The sequence below is a fragment of the Ursus arctos genome, unplaced genomic scaffold, assembly GCF_023065955.2.
Source record: "Ursus arctos isolate Adak ecotype North America unplaced genomic scaffold, UrsArc2.0 scaffold_14, whole genome shotgun sequence".
Taxonomy (NCBI): domain Eukaryota; kingdom Metazoa; phylum Chordata; class Mammalia; order Carnivora; family Ursidae; genus Ursus; species Ursus arctos.
Genome location: NW_026622808.1, coordinates 21812451 through 21830384, shown reverse-complemented (window position 1 = coordinate 21830384; position 17934 = coordinate 21812451). Strand labels below are relative to the sequence as shown.

At 42.8% G+C, this 17934-nt stretch overlaps 1 protein-coding gene across 4 annotated transcripts in view; it reads right to left on the bottom strand.

Annotated features, from left to right (window-relative positions):
• ADGRE2 (adhesion G protein-coupled receptor E2) overlaps positions 1-17934 on the bottom strand; it is a 121924-nt gene that overhangs the window by 19025 nt on the left and 84965 nt on the right. For 2 of the 4 annotated variants that reach the window (XM_057311568.1, XM_057311567.1), the window contains exons 20-21: positions 4351-4548; positions 3836-4071 (exon numbers count right to left, since the gene is read on the bottom strand). The exons of 1 other annotated variant lie outside the window; for it this stretch is intronic. In XM_057311568.1, coding sequence (XP_057167551.1) covers positions 3836-4071; positions 4351-4548 — 434 coding nt within the window. Of the gene's footprint in view, positions 1-3835; positions 4072-4350; positions 4549-10342; positions 10523-10725; positions 10950-11116; positions 11225-15688; positions 15867-16254; positions 16333-16440; positions 16488-16575; positions 16723-17934 lie in introns of all 4 variants that reach the window. One more of the 4 variants, XM_057311570.1, reaches the window with a different exon arrangement.

Below are 17934 nucleotides of genomic sequence, written 5' to 3'. Positions count from 1 at the left end.
CATATCAACAAGAAAAGACTCAAGAACCATATGATCCTCTCAATCGATGCTGAAAAAGCATTTGACAAAATACAGCATCCTTTCCTGATTAAAACGCTTCAGAGTGTAGGAATAGAAGGTACATTTCTCAATCTCATAAAAGCCATCTATGAAAAGCCTACTGCAAATATTATTCTCAATGGGGAAAAGCTGGAAGCCTTTCCCTTAAGATCAGGAACACGACAAGGATGCCCACTCTCGCCACTATTATTCAACATAGTACTAGAAGTCCTTGCAACAGCAATCAGACAACAAAAAGGGACCAAAGGTATTCAAATCGGCAAAGAAGAAGTCAAAATGTCTCTCTTCGCAGACGACATGATACTCTATATGGAAAACCCAAAAGAAGCCACTCCCAAACTATTAGAAGTTATAGAGCAATTCAGTAACGTGGCGGGATACAAAATCAATGTTCAGAAATCAGTTGCATTTCTGTACACGAATAATGAGAATGAAGAAAGAGAAATTAGGGAATCCATCCCATTTACAATAGCACCAAAAACCATGCGTTACCTTGGAATTAACTTAACCAGAGACGTAAAGGACCTTTATTCTAGAAACTATAAATCACTCTTAAAAGACATTGAGGAAGACATAAAAAGATGGAAAGATATTCCATGCTCATGGATCGGAAGAATTAACATAGTTAAAATGTCCATGCTACCCAGAGCAATCTACACTTTCAATGCTATCCCGATCAAAATACCGAGGACATTTTTCAAAGAACTGGAACAAATAGTCCTTAAATTTGTATGGAACCAGAAAAGACCCCAAATCTCCAAGGAACTGTTGAAAAGGAAAAACAAAGCTGGGGGCATCACAATGCCGGATTTCGAGCTGTACTACAAAGCTGTGATCACAAAGACAGCATGGTACTGGCACAAAAACAGACACATAGACCAATGGAACAGAATAGAGAGCCCAGAAATGGACCCTCAGCTCTTTGGGCAACTAATCTTTGATAAAGCAGGAAAAAACATCCGGTGGGAAAAAGACAGTCTCTTCAATAAATGGTGCTGGGAAAATTGGACAGCCTCATGCAAAAGAATGAAACTTGACCACTATCTCACACCATACACAAAAATAAACTCCAAATGGATGAAAGACCTCGATGTGAGACAGGAATCCATCAAAATTCTAGAGGAGAACATAGGCAGCAACCTCTACAACATCAGCCAAAGCAATCTTTTTCAAGATACATCCCCAAAGGCAAGAGAAACAAAAGATAAAATGAATTTATGGGACTTCATCAAGATTAAAAGTTTCTGCACAGCCAAGGAAACAGTCAGAAAAACTAAGAGGCAGCCCACGGAATGGGAGAAGATATTTGCAAATGACACTACAGATAAAGGACTGGTATCCAAGATCTACAAAGAACTTCTCAAACTCAATACACGAGAAACAAATAAACAAATCAAAAAATGGGCAGAAGATATGAACAGACACTTTTCCAATGAAGACATACAAATGGCTAACAGACACATGAAAAAATGTTCAAAATCATTAGCCATCAAGGAAATTCAAATCAAAACCACACTGAGATACCACCTTACGCCAGTTAGAATGGCAAAAATAGACAAGGCAAGAAACAACAATTGTTGGAGAGGATGTGGAGAAAGGGGATCCCTCCTACATTGTTGGTGGGAATGCAAGTTGGTACAGCCACTCTGGAAAACCGTGTGGAGGTCCCTTAAAAAGTTAAAAATTGAGCTACCCTATGATCCAGCCATTGCACTACTGGGTGTTTACCCCAAAGATACAGACGTAGTGAAGAGAAGGGCCATATGCACCCCAATGTTCATAGCAGCAATGTCCACAATAGCTAAATCGTGGAAGGAGCCAAGATGCCCTTCAACAGATGACTGGATTAAGAAGTTGTGGTCCATATATACAATGGAATATTACTCAGCAATCAGAAAGAACGAGTTCTCAACATTTGCTACAACATGGACGGCACTGGAGGAGATAATGCTAAGTGAAATAAGTCAAGCAGAGAAAGACAACTATCATATGATTTCTCTCATCTATGGAACATAAGAACTAGGATGATCAGTAGGGGAAGAAAGGGATAAAGAAAGGGGGGTAATCAGAAGGGGGAATGAAACATGAGAGACTATGGACTATGAGAAACAAACTGAGGACTACAGAGGGGTGGGGGGTGGGGGAATGGGATGGGCCGGTGATGGGTAGTAAGGAGGGCACGTGTTGCATGGTGCACTGGGTGTTGTACACAACTAATGAATCATCGAGCCTTACATCGAAAACCGGGGATGTACTGTATGGTGACTAACATAATATAATAAAAAATCATTATAAAAAAAATAAAAATAAATAAATAAATAAAAGTGTTTGTGGGTGGTTAAAAAAAAAAAGAAGTTGTGGTCCATATATACAATGGAATATTATTCAGCTATCTAAAGGAACGATTTCTCAACATTTGCTGCAACATGGACGGCACTGGAGGAGATAATGCTTAGTGAAATAAGTTAAGCAGAGAAAGACAATTATCATATGATTTCTCTCATCTATGGAACATAAGAACTAGGAAGATCAGTAGGAGAAGAAAAGGATAAAGAAAGGGGGTAATCAGAAGGGGGAATGAAGCATGAGAGACTATAGACTCTGGGAAACAAACTGAGGGCTTCAGAGGGGAGGGGGGTGGGGGAATGGGATAGACCGGTGATGGGTAGTAAGGAGCGCACATATTGCATGGTGCACTGGGTGTTATACGCAACTAATGAATCATCGAGCCTTACATCGGAAACCGGGGATGTACTGTATGGTAACTAACATAATATAATTAAAAATTTTTTTAAAAAGATGTAATTTTTGAGATCATTTAAAATTGTATTCCTTAAAGGAAATAAAGCAAAGTCCATTCTGAAAAAGAAAAAAAAAAAGAAGAAGAAGGTGTTCTAGAATAACATCGTGGTGATGCTGCATGACTCTGTGATTGTTCTAAAAACCACAAATCTGTACACTTTAAAGGGTCAATTTCAGGGTGTGTGGAAGATATAACAATAAAAAATGTAAAATCACAAAATTCAGTGTTGAGTGAAGATAAGAGAGAACAAGCTCTACAGCTTAGCTCCCTGGATTTGAATCCCAACTCTCCACTTACTAATGATGGACCTTAGGGCATTTAATTAAACTACCTGTGGCTCAGTTTATTTATCTACAAATGGGGCAAATGACTGTACCTACTTCATAGTATTAGTGTGAGGATTACCACATACAAAAATGGGCAGAAAAATGCATGGCATAAAGTAAGTACCATGTAAACTATGAGGCAACTTATACTGAGGGTTTCAGAGGGGAGGGGGTTGGGCAATGGGCTAGCCCAGGGATGGGTAGTAAGGAGGGCACATATTGCATGGAGCACTGGGTGTTATATGCAAACAATGAATCATGGGACTTTACATCAACTGTTGGTGATGTATCGTGTATGTTATGACTGTATGGTGACTAACATAACATAAAAAAATTAAAAAACTGAAAATAAATCAACTCTACTTTTCTAAATCAAAACATTGGAACATCTTAAAGGATTTGGACAAAGAAGTAGATTAGATTTTTTTTAGTGATGTCCTAGGCACTTCTTTTGGCTTCAGTTTTGCTATTCAAAGGACAGAGGTTTAAAGACATTCTGCTTAATTATTATAATTTTCCACCAGAAAGATGTCCTAAGAATTATTACCTTATGTATCTTCTCTGTATTATGCTCAAGCATAATAAAAAAAAAAATGCTACTCTGGTTCTAGTGGTGGCTGTGCTCATGCAGGGAATTTGCATTTACCGGGTAGTTGTTCCATAAAGGCGAGGCCTGGATGCCGCAGAAATGGCCACAATTATAGCCGGGGCTCCATAGCCCACGGGGAACATGAGCTTCTTCATGACCCTGCTCACGCTGGAGTAGTTGACCACCGTCAGGTTCCGCGCAGTGAGGAAGAGGTGCAGACCCTCCAGCAGCATCCAGGTGAAGGAGGCCAGGTAGAGGTAGTGTAAGGCACCCACGATGATGGCACACAGCACCTGGGGGAGGACAAAGGTGCCCCAGGAGGGAATGTCGGGGAGGAGGGTGGCCCCAGGATCTGTCCCATACTTTGTCATTGGAGAGAATACTCATGCATATGGTCGAGTTGTCCGGAGAGGGTTTGTCTTCTAGTTCATTGGTCAATGTGAAATAGGCTACTTACTCCTCTAACCTCCCCGGGAACCAAGGACATTTTATTAAGGTATCAGTGCAGCACGGCTCCATGAACTGAGCACCCCTGGGACAGGGTAGGGGCTCCTCTGTGACGGTGTCAGTACCTTGATCTCGGTCCGGTCGATGGCCGTGAGGAAGAGCAGGTGGGCCAAGAAGAGGCAGATTGAGAGCTGCAGATGGATGGAGGTGCTGGTGTTCTGGATGGCTTTGCACAGCAGGAAGGTGAGGGCTGCCAGGAGGAGGCACAGCAGAGAGAGGCCCAGCCCCACATAGGTGATCACAGCCAGCAAGGGATCCTCCTCCTGGGTTCCAGCAAAGGGTAGCAAGAGGACATCGCAGTCACATTTTCCTGCTCTGGGTAATGACTCTTCTATCTTTTTTTTTTTTTTTCATTTTTTGGCATAGCAACATCAAGAATGGTGGAACCAGGTAAATTTGTTATGTTATTAGGTAAGTTCCTCCAGGCTCAGAATGCCGAAATTCTGTGGGATTCAGACTTTATCAATTCAGGTCCCATAATAATTGAGGGATAGGAGAGTCCTTACTCAACACAAACTCCTGGAGATCACAAGGGTTTATATTATTTTACAGATCACCTAACGAGGTCTTTTTTTTTAAAGATTTTATTTATTTATTTGACAGAGAGAGACAGCCAGCGAGAGAGGGAACACAGGCAGGGGGAGTGGGAGAGGAAGAAGCAGGCTCCCAGCAGAGGAGCCTGATGTGGGGCTCGATCCCACAACGCCGGGATCACACCCTGAGCCGAAGGCAGATGCTTAACGACTGCGCCACCCAGGTGCCCCCTAACTAAGTCTTTGATGTGATGATCCAGAGGAAGTAACCAGCTCACCTGGCCAAGGGAGCAGGCAAACATAGGTCCTATCCCACCTGCTCTCAGTGGCTTTCCTGGTCCTCTTTAATGTCTGCCACCACCAAATCTTCCTTTCTACAGCCCCTAGAGCCACTTTGTATAGCCTTCCTGTCCTGAAGACTACTGTGATAAGCAGAAATCTGTTTTGCCAATGAATGATAGAAGGGGTACACATGCTTCCCTCAAGATTTTCAGTTAAATACCGATTTGTGCTGCTGTGAAGGGATTTTGCAGATCGAATTCAGGCCCTATATCAGTTGACTTTAAGAGAGGGATTTTTTTATAATAATATTTTTTATTATATTATGTTAGTCACCATACAGTACATCCCTGGTTTTTTATGTAAAGTTCGATGATTCATTAGTTGTGTATAACACCCAGTGCAACATGCAATACATGCCCTCCTTACTACCCATCACCAGTCTATCCCATTCCCCCACCCCCCTCCCCTCTGGAGCCCTCCGTTTGTTTCCCAGAGTCCATAGTCTCTCATGCTTCATTCCCCTTTCTGATTACCCCCTCTTTCTTTATCCCTTTCTTCTCCTACCGATCTTCCTAGTTCTTATGTTCCATAGATGAGAGAAACCATATGATAATTGACTTTCTCTGCTTGACGTATTTCACTTAGCATTATCTCCTCCAGTGCCATCCATGTTGCAGCAAATGTTGAGAAATCGTTCCTTTTGATAGCTGAGTAATATTCCATTGTATATATGGACCACATCTTCTTAATCCATTCATCCGTTGAAGGGCATCTCGGCTCCTTCCATGATTTAGCTATTGTGGACAATGCTGCTGTGAACATTGGGGTGCATATGGCCCTTTTCTTCACTATGTCTGTATCTTTGGGGTAAATACCCAGTAGTGCAATGGCTGGATCATAGGGTAGCTCAATTTTTAACTTTTTAAGGGATCTCCGCATAAGAGAGGGATTTTATCCTGGTGGGCCTGGCCTGATCAGTGATCTCTCAAAAGCCCTGAGCACTTCCTAGAGAAAAAGATTCAAAGATTGAGCATTTGAGGTGAGGGAACTTCTCCTACTGTCCTCTAGATTGAAGTGCTGATACCCTGGTACAGAATAGAGAACCCAGAAATGGACCCTCAACTCTATGGTCAACTAACCTTCAACAAAGCAGTAAAGAATATCCAGTGGAAATAATACAGCCTCTTCAACAAATGGTGTGGGAAAATTGGACAGCCACATGCAGAAGAAAGAACCTGTACCATTCTCTTACACCATATACAAAAATAAACTCAAGATGGATGAAAGACCTAAATTTGAGACAGGAATCCATCAAAATCCAAAGCAACCTTTTTAATGACACATCTCCAAAGGCAAGAGAAACAAAAGATAAAATGAACATGTGGGACTTCATCAAGATAAAAAAGCTTCTGCACAGCCAAGGAAACAATCAAAAAAACTAAGAGGCAGCCCATGGAATGGGAGAATATATTTGCAAATGATACTACAGATAAAAGGCTGGTATCCAAGATCTACAAAGAACTTCTCAAACTCAATACGTGAGAAACAAATAAATCATAAAATGGGCAGAAGATATGGACACTTTTCCAATGAAGACATACAAATGGCTGACACCTGAAAAAATGTTCAAAATCTTTAGCCATCAGGGAAATTCAAATCAAAACCACATTGAGATACCACCTTATGCCAGTTAGAATGGCAAAAATAAAAAATAGACAAGGCAAGAAACAACAATTGTTGGAGAGGATGTGGAGAAAGGGGATCCCTCCTACATTGTTGGTGGGAATGCAAGTTGGTACAGCCACTCTGGAAAACCGTGTGGAGGTCCCTTAAAAAGTTAAAAATTGAGCTACCCTATGATCCAGCCATTGCACTACTGGGTGTTTACCCCAAAGATACAGACGTAGTGAAGAGAAGGGCCATATGCACCCCAATGTTCATAGCAGCAATGTCCACAATAGCTAAATCGTGGAAGGAGCCGAGATGCCCTTCAACAGATGACTGGATTAAGAAGTTGTGGTCCATATATACAATGGAATATTACTCAGCAATCAGAAAGAATGAGTTCTCAACATTTGCTACAACATGGACGGCACTGGAGGAGATAATGCTTAGTGAAATAAGTCAAGCAGAGAAAGACAACTATCATATGATTTCTCTCATCTATGGAACATAAGAACTAGAATGATCAGTAGGGGAAGAAAGGGATAAAGAAAGGGGGGGTAATCAGAAGGGGGAATGAAACATGAGAGACTATGGACTATGAGAAACAAACTGAGGGCTACAGAGGGGAGGGGGGTGGGGGAATGGGATAGACCGGTGATGGGTAGTAAGGAGGGCACATATTGCATGGTGCACTGGGTGTTATACACAACTAATGAATCATCGAGCCTTACATCGAAAACCGGGGATGTACTGTATGGTGACTAACATAATATAATAAAAAATCATTATTAATAAAAAAAAAAAGAATGGCAAAAATAGACAAGGCAAGAAACAATTGTTGGAGAGAATGTGGAGAAAGGGGATCCCTCCTACATTGTCAGTGAGAATGCAAGTTGGTACAGCCACTTTGGAAAACAGTGTGGAGGTCCCTTAAAAAGTTAAAAATTGAGCTACCCTATGACCCAGCCATTGCACCAGTGGGTATTTACCCCAAAGATACAGACGTAGTGAAGAGAAGGGCCATATGCACCCCAATGTTCATAGCAACAGTGTCCAGAATAGCTAAATCATGGAAGGAGCCAAGATGCCCTTCAACAGATGACTGGATTAAGAAGCTGTGGTCCATATATACAATGGAATATTACTCAGCTATCAGAAAGAACGAGTTCTCAACATTTGCTGCAACATGGACGGCACTGGAGGAGATAATGCTAAGTGAAATAAGTCAAGCAGAGAAAGACAATTATCATATGATTTCTCTCATCTATGGAACATAAGAACTAGGAAGATCAGTAGGAGAAGAAAGGGATAAAGAAAGGGGGGTAATCAGAAGGGGGAATGAAGCATGAGAGACTATGGACTCTGAGAAACAAACGGAGGGCTTCAGAGGGGAGGGTGGTGGGGGAATGGGATAGACTGGTGATGGGTAGTAAGGAGGGCACATATTGCATGGTGCACTGGGTGTTATACGCAACTAATGAATCATCGAACTTTGCATCAGAAACCAGGGATGTACTGTATGGTGACTAACATAATATAATTTTAAAAATTAAAAATAATCCTAGAGGAGAACACAGGCAGCAACCTCTTTACCTCTTTGATCTTGGCCACATACACTTCTTGCTAGACACATCTCCAAAGGCAAAAGAAACAAAACCAAAAATGAGTTATTGGGACTTCATCAGGATAAAAAACTTTTGCACAGCAATGAAAACAGTCAACAAAACTAAAAAGCAACCTATGGAATTGGAGAAGTTATTTCCAAATGACTTATCATATAAAGGACTAATATCCAAAATCTATAAAGAACTTATCAAACTCAACACCCGAAAGTCCAGTCTAGAAATGGGCAGAAGACATGAACAGACATTTCTCCAAAGAAGACATACAAATGGCCCACAGACACATGAAAAAATGTTCAACATCACTTGGAATCAGGAAAATACAGATTAAAACCACAATGAGATACAACCTCACACCAGTCAGAATGGCTAAAATTAACAAGTCAGGAAACAACAGGTGTTGGTGAGGATGCAGAAAAAGGGCAACCCTTCTACACTGCTGGTGGGAATCCAAACTGGTGCAGCCTCTCTGGAAAACAGTATGTAACATCCTCAAAAAGTTAAAAATAGAGCTAGCCTATGACCCAGCAATTGCACTAGTAGGTATTTATCCAAAGGATAGAAACATAGTGATCTGAAGGGGCACATGCACCCCCAATGTTTAGGCAGGAATGTCCACAATAGCCAAAATATGGAAAGAGCCAAGATGGACATGGACAGATGAATGGATAAAGGAGATGTGATATACACACATACACACAGGCACACAAACACAAACAAACACAATGTAATATTACTCAGCCATCAAAATGAAATCTTACCATTTGCAACAATGTGGATGGAACTAGAGGGTATTATGCTAAGCAAAATAGTCAATCAGAGAAATACAATTATCATATGATTTCACTTATATGTGGAATAAGAAACAAACAGGATAATAGGGGAATGGAAGGAAAAATAGAATAAGTTGAAATCAGAGAGGGAGACAAACCATAAGAGAGTCCCATCTATAGGAAACAAACTGAGAGTTGCTGGAGGGGAGGAGGGCGGATGGATGGAGTAACTGGATGATGGGCATTAAGGAGGGCATGTGGCGTAATGAACACTGGGTTATTATATGCAACTGATGAATCACTGACCTCTACCTCTGAAACTAATAATACAATATGTTAATTAATTGAATAAAAATAATATAAAATTTAAAAAAGAAGATGTGGTATATATATACACATATGATGTAACCCTCAAAAAGAATGAAATCTTGCCATTTGAAACAACATGGATGGAACTAAAGGGTATTATGTGAAGTGAGGTAAGTCAGTCAAAGAAAGACAAATACCATGTGATTTCATTCATATGTGGAATTTAAGAAACAAAACAGATGAACATAGGGGAAGGGAAGGAAAAACAAAGTAAGATGAAAATAGAGAGGGAAGTAAACCATAAGATACTCCTAACTATAGGAAACAAACGGGGCTGCTGGAGGGGAGGTGGGTGGGGGAATGGGGTAATGGGTGATGGGCATTAGGGAGGGCATTTAATGTAATGAGCACTGAGTGTTGTATGCAACTGATGAATCACTAAATTCTACTCCTGAAACTAAATATACAACATATGTTAACTAAATTCAATACAAATAAAAATTTAAAAAATAAATAGGAATGCTGATACCTGTGTGAGGGCCTGTGAGAGAAGGAATACAGGCAGCCCCTAGTAGCGAAGCATGGTCTCCTGCTCTCAGCTAGCAGAAAAGTGGAACCCTGCTCCTAAAACTGCAAGGAACTGAATTCTGCCAGCAACCAGGGAGCTCACAGGAGAACCTGAGCCACAGACAAGAATGCAGCTCTGGCTGATTTCAGGCTGTAAGATGCTGAACAGACAACTCAGCTACACCATTGCCTGACTGCTGCCCAAAGAACCCACAAGATATAAATTTGTTTTTTTAAAGCCCCTACATGTGGGGAAATGTGTTACAGAGCAACAGGCGTGGAATGCAGCCCCTCCCAGGCTCTCACCTGCACATCATAGTGGGCCAAGAGGACGGCAAAGCTGCTGAGGTGGGTGCACTGGCAGGTGGTGCTGGTGTCTTCAGTGGTCACCATCCTGCAGCCCGTGGTGGACCAATAGCCATATCCATCTGGAGTGTGATCCCAGAAGGCACAAAACACCTTTTGCTTTGGCTTAAGGGTCGCTGACTGTAGGAACAGAGTGTAGGTGGGAGCTGGTGGTTCTGGTGCTCAGAAATGCTTATCCAAAGCTGGCTTGCAAACGGCTTTCCTGGAGGAATGATGCACCCATGGGGGAGCCCCCCAGAACCTCAAGACTGAGCTAGGCAGCAAGGCTGTGCCCAGGACCCAGGCTCCTTCCACACCCGCAGCCCCGTCTCACCAACACTCACATGGTGAGAGAAGATGAAGGTGATCAGGGAGCTGAGGTTCTGGGTGTCCCTTTTGCTCATAAAGGCAGAGATGACATCTGAGAGCAGGACAGAGGGGACTCCTTGCAGCACGCCCTTCTGTGCCCCATGCAGAACTGCCTGCCTCTCAGACTCCAGGACCAGGCGGGCCTCAGCCAGCAACTTGCCCATCCCTGGCGTGGAGATGAGGCCCACCACAGAAGGACCTGCAGGAAGAGGCCAATGTTGACACCTCGGGATGCCCAACAGGGCCCCTTCCTCCTCAGAGGGACACTTTGTGGTGCTACCATACCCCCCTTTCCCTTTTATCCTCAGTTCCCTGTTTATCACATCCTTGGGCATCTTGTGACCTGTCCCCCATCTCAGCCGTTACCTGAGTCACCAGATTCGTGCACCACATTCCAGTTCAGCAGCATCTTCACCTGATTGGAACTCAAAGTGACGTTTGTGTGTCCTTGCTCCTGCACCGCAAGGGCCAGGTCTATAAGATGTCAGAGTCGTATAAGGGAGTTAGGTTAGTAATTCCGCCTGGAGTGGTTGCTGTAGCACCATTATTTTTATACGTGTTTACACACACAGTGAATTACAGAGGATTATAAGAAAATACTATGAGCAATTGTACACCAACAAATGGGATAACCGAAAAGAAAGTGACAAATTCCTAGAGACACACAAACTACGAAAGTAATAGAAGAATGAAGTTGAACAGACCTATCACAGGCAAAGATAATGAATCAGATAAAAATTCCCCAAAATGAAAAGCCTTAACCAGATATCTTTACTGGTGAATTCTCCCAACTATTTAAGTAAGAATTAACAAGAATCCCTTGTAAATTCTTCCAAAAGTAGAAGAGGAAGGAATACTACCTAAATAATCTTATGAAGCCACCATCACAATGATAACAAAATCAGATAAAGCCATTACGAGAAAATTATAGACCAATATTTTAATAAATATAGATGTAAAAAATGAACAAAATGTTAAGAATAAATTAACCCAAGGAGGTTCAAGACTTGTACACAGAAAGCTACAAAAAAATGTGGGAATAAATGAAAGACCCTTAGTACATGGGAAAACATTCATATTCATGGTTCAAAGGCTTAATATTATTAAGATGGCAATATTTCCCAAAAATGTTTACAGATTCAATGCAATCCATATCAATATTCCAACATTTTTTAGAAATGGGAAAGTGTATCCTAAAGTTCACAGGACATTGCAAGGGGCCCAAATACCCAAAATAATCTTGAAAATGAAAAAACAAAATTGGAGTACTTATACCTCCTGATTTTAAACTGACAACTAATCTTTGATAAAGCATGAAAAAACATCCAGTGGAAAAAAGACAGTCTCTTCAATAAATGGTGCTGGGAAAATTGGTCAGCTAAATGCAAAAGAATGAAACTTGACCACTATCTCACACCATACACAAAGATAAACTCCAAATGGATGAAAGACCTCGATGTGAGACAGGAATCCATCAAAATCCTAGAGGAGAACATAGGCAGCAACATCTATGACATCGGCCACAGCAACCTTTTTCATGACACATCTCCAAAGGCAAGAGAAACAAAAGATAAAATGAACTTATGGGACTTCATCAAGATAAAAAGCTTCTGCACAGCCAAGGAAACAGTCAAAAAAACTAAGAGGCAGCCCACGGAATGGGAGAAGATATTTCAAATGACACTACAGATAAAAGACTGGTATCCAAGATCTACAAAGAACTTCCCAAACTCAATACGTGAGAAACAAATAAACAAATCATAAAATGGGCAGAAGATATGAACAGACACTTTTCCAATGAAGACATACAAATGGCTAACAGACACATGAAAAAATGTTCAAAATCATTAGCCATCAGGGAAATTAAAATCAAAACCACACTAAGATACCACCTTACACCAGTTAGAATGGCAAAAATTGACAAGGCAAGAAACAATTGTTGGAGAGAATGTGGAGAAAGGGGATCCCTCCTACATTGTCTGTGGGAATGCAAGTTGGTACAGCCACTCTGGAAAACAGTGTGGAGTTCCCTTAAAAAGTTAAAAATTGAGCTACTCTATGACCCAGCCATTGCACTCCTGGGTATTTACCCCAAAGATACAGACGTAGTGAAGAGAAGGGCCATATGCACCCCAAAGTTCATAGCAGCATTGTCCACAATAGCTAAATCGAGGAAGAAACCAAGATGCCCTTCAACAGATGACTGGATTAAGAAGATGTGGTCCATATATACAATGGAATATTACTCAGCTATCAAAAAGAACAATTTCTCAACATTTGCTGCAACATGGACGGCACTGGAGGAGATAATGCTAAGTGAAGTAAGTCAAGCAGAAAAAGACAATTATCATATGGTTTCTCTCATTTATGGAACATAAGAAGTAAGAAGATCGGTAGGAGAAGAAAGGGATAAAGAAAGGGGGGTAATCCGAAGGGGGAATGAAGCATGAGAGACTATGGACTCTGAGAAACAAACTGAGGGCTTCAGAGGGGAGGGCGGTGGAGGAATGGGATAGACTGGTGATGGGTAGTAAGGAGGGCACGTATTGCATGGTGCACTGGGTGTTATACGCAACTAATGAATCATCGAACTTTACATCAAAAAATAAAAAATAAAAATAAAAGAAATAAAAAATTAAAAAAATAAAAACTGACTACTAACCAACAGTAATCAGAACAGTAAGGCACTAGCATAAGGATAGACATACAAACAAGTAAAATAAAGCTGAATGTCCAGAAATAAACCCATACATCTGTGACCAATTGATTGCAATAAGGGATGCGAAGACCATTCAGTGGAAAAGGGAAAGTCTATTCAGCAAATGGTGTTTGCACATCTCGATCACCTCTTGTAGTAGAAGTAAGCTGGAACCCTACCTCACACAACAAACAATTAACTCAAAATGGGTCAAAGACCTACATTTATGAGCTAGAACTAGAATGGCTAGGAGGAAAAACAGGTGTAATCTTCATGGCCTTGGATTTGGCAATGGATTCTTACAAAAGACAACAAATGCACATACAAAAAATAGAGAAAAAGGATTTGATCAAAACATAAGCATCTGTTCATTAAAGTGAAAAGACCATGGAGAAAGTGGAAAGACAATCTATGGAATGGGAGAAAAAATGAGCAAATCATATGTTTCAAAAAATCTACTATAGAATATATAAAGAACTCTTACAGCTCAATAATCAGAAGCCAAACAATGAATTAAAAAATAGGCAAAGGACTTGAATAGATGTGTAGATATAGATAGATAGATGATAGATAGATAGATGATAGATAGATAGATAGATGATAGATAGATAGATAGATAGATAGATAGATGATAGATATAGAGATGTATATGTGTATATATATGTTCAATATTTCTATATATATTGAATATATATATATTCAACAATCACATGAAAAGATGTTAAATATCATTAGTCATTTGGGAAATGCAAATCAAAACCATAGACAGATCACCTAACACACACTAAAAAGGCTATAAGAAAACAAAATATAAGTGCCAAGTGTTGCTGAGAATGTGGATATGGGAACCCCTGTGCGTTGCTGGTGCAGATGTAAAATAGTGCCGCCATTTTGGAAAAAGAGCCTGGTGGATCCTCAAAAAGTTGAACAGAGAGTGACGTCATCACTCAGAAATTCCACCCCTATGTATGTACGCAAAGAGCTGAGAACTGTTATTCAAACAAAAACTTGTCCGCCAATATTTACAGTAACACCCTTCATAATAACCCAAACGTCCGTCAGTGGATGAATGGATACACAAAAAGGGTTGTAGCCACAATGATGGACTATTATTCAACCATAAAAAGGAAAGAATTACTGCCACGTGCTACAACATGGATTCACCTTGAAAACATGATGCCGTGTGAAAGAAGCCAGACTATAGGGTCACCTATTGCATGATTCTAATGATATGAAATGTCCTGAATAGGAAAATCCAGAGACACAGAAAACAGACTGGGGCTGCCAGGGACCAGGGGAGGGAGAGAGAAGGGACTGCTTACTGGGTACATTATTCACTTTTGGGGTGATGAAAACATTTTAGAAATGGAGGTGATGGTTGTACAACTCTGTGAGTGTTCTAAGTCCCACTGAATTCTACATTTTGTTTAAAATGGTGAGGGAACAAATGAAGGGGGGGAAAGAGGGGGAGATGAACCATGAGAGACTATGGACTCTGGGAAACAATCTTATGGTTTCAGAGGGTGGATGGGTTAGCCCAGTGATGAAGGACACATATTGGGGCACCTGGGTGGCTCAGTCATTAAGCATCTGCCTTCAGCTCAGGGTGTGATCCCAGGGTCCTGGGATCGAGGCCCACATTGGGCTCCCCTGCTGGGAGCCTGCTTCTTCCTCTCCCACTCCCCCTGCTTGTGTTCCCTCTCTCGCTGGCTGTCTCTCTCTGTCAAATAAGTAAACAAAATCTTAAAAAAAAAAAAAGGAGGGCATATACTGCATGGAGCACTGGGTGTTATACGCAAACAATGAATCATGGAACACTACATCAAAAACTAATGAAGTACTGTACGGTGACTAATGTAACATAATAAAAAATATGGTGAATTTTATGTTACCTGAATTTACCTCAATAAAACAAATCATACTTAAATATCAAATATAATTAAATTTACATTCTTCAAAATTAAACAAATAATCTTCTTTTAAAGATGTTTCTATTTTGTTATCTTAATTTCTTCATTATAATTATTTCATCGGCTGATAATTTATATTACAATGAAAATGTGTATGGTTTATATAGTTTTATTCATTTAACATAGTAAATGGCTTATGAGTGCAACCCTGAGATACATGGTCATGTATCTGGTCATGTATCTGTACATGGTCACACTTTCCAGAGACGCTGGGGGAGATGTGCAGCCGGGAACCGCAGAGAAGGAGCCTGGGGCAGACCCCATACTGACCTGTACCTGCAGGTGCACTGAAGTTCACTGGCCCATTGGGCAGAGCCTGGCTCACATCTCTCAGGACATCTTCTAGGCCAACGAGCAGGTTAGTGGCCAGACGGTGCTGCTCTGAGCGGGGCAGGGCCTCCAGGTCCTTAGGGGTCTGCAGCAGCTCATCTACCCCCTGTATGAGGTCCTGGGGGATGGAGACACAGAGCTAGTGAGCATTAAGGCCCTGCCCACTCAGCCCGAGACAACAGACCCTAGAGACTCATTGGTGGTACTGGATCAGATTCTCTAGGTCTTTGGCCCTGGAATCCAGCCACGCAGAAATCAACCCAGTTCACTAATGCCAAAAATGACATCAGCCCAGTGTCCAGAAACAGCAAGAAGAAGTGACTTGTGGGTGCATGGGGGTGTCTCACAATGAGTGGGAATGCCTGCATGTCTGCTCTTCCCACCCACGCTGGGAGAGGAGGGGCCTCAGAGAGGAAGCCATCATGTTGGGGCTGCCTCCTCCCAGGCCAAACTTCCCAGGCCTCTGTGGGACGCCTCCACCTTGCCTCTCCTGGGATGTGCCTTACCTGGATGGTGCTCTTAGCCAAGGCTGGCTTGAAGTCTTGGCGCAGATCTTGGACTCTTTCAAAGAAGCGGGAGAGTCTCTGGGATAGAGAGACAAGACAGGTCGGAGAGCCTGAATTGTGGGTGGGGGAGCTGGGGGGAAATGGGTGGATCAGGCCGGCTGCACAGAGGGATTCCTGGCCACTCACCGGGCTCTGAATTCCAGGGGGTTGGGTCCAGGTGGGGAAGGATATCTCTGCAGGGGATAGAACACCACTCATTAGGTGCCACAGTGTGTGTGCCTGTGTCCGGGGCGGGGTCAGGGGTCAGGTCAGACCAGGTACCTTCACAGATGGTGTTGGGCTGCTTATCCTGGAATCCGGATTTGGGCTCCCAGCCCCGGAGGCAGCGGCACTTGTACGAGCCCACGGTGTTGATGCAGACGGTGGAGTTATGGCACCTAGGCAGCCCGGAGCTGCACTCGTCCACATCTGGGGACACAGAGATGAGAGTCAGGACCCCTTTCCCCTCCGTGCCCTGCCCCCTTTTCCCTGTGTTACTGTCCCCCCTTGGCTGGAGGCGATAACACCTGCTGACCCCACACCCTGCTGATGCCGTGGTTACGGGAAGTATGCGGAGCCTGACAGGTGGCACGTGAGCCCTGTACAGAAGTGCAGGTTGTGAATATAGAAATACCTTTGTCCCAGGTAGTAATTAGCTGCTGCCTGGAGTCTCTAAGGAGCCTGCTCCTCGGTACCCCAGCTCCTTCCCCGGAACCCCCCAGATCTCTTCCCATCCAGCCTCAAAAGAATTAATGCCTGGCTCAGCAGGGCACCCCCAGGGCTCATTCTGCTTGGTTTGTGTGGGTGCCACTGACTATGTGATCAGATGTTCTGAGTGTGGGTCTGGGATGTGGCATCTGAGCTCTGCACCTTCACAGATGGTGTTGTTTGGGCCATTGGGGAACCCAGGGACCGGCTTCCAGCCAGGGTGGCAGCGGCACTAATAGCCCCCAATGTTGTTGAGGCAGTGGGTGGAGGTGTGGAATGGGTTCTGCCCCGACGTGCATTCATTCACATCTGAGGACAAAGCCAGAGGGTCAGTGTCCCCTCCACTCACCACAGCCCTTCTCACTGCCCCTTCTCTCGGATTCCCTATACTTCCACCAAGGACGGACACACACACACACACACACACACACACACACACACACACCACGTACCAGCCACCTAGCCTGTCAAGAAACAACTTTATGATAGCATTTTCTATTGTAAAAACCCCATAATCTCAGATTCTCCCTGCAGGATGAACAGGGTAGAACCATGTATGTGTGTGTCACCCAGACAAAGCTGAGACCCTTCCCAATCATGAAGATTAGACTAGGTATCGGGGTCAGGGAGTGGGGAGGCTGGGGTGGGCCTCTAACCAGGGAGGCTGTGACATTGGGCTGCCTACATGTTGAGTCAGAGGATGGGTAATGGCACCACTGCTGTCCCAAACTGCACCCGTGTCCTTATTAGAACCGATCCCAGAGGTTCAGCCCTGCGTGCCCAGCCCAGGTTCCCAGTCTCCTCACTGCCTGCACTGAGCTTACACCGGTCCTGAAAGTACTGCTGTCTCTCTACTCCTTATGGCAGTTTCCTTCAAGATGAGCTCAACAGAGACAGTATCCTCCTTTTCAGGCAAAAACTATGGCAAAGGGG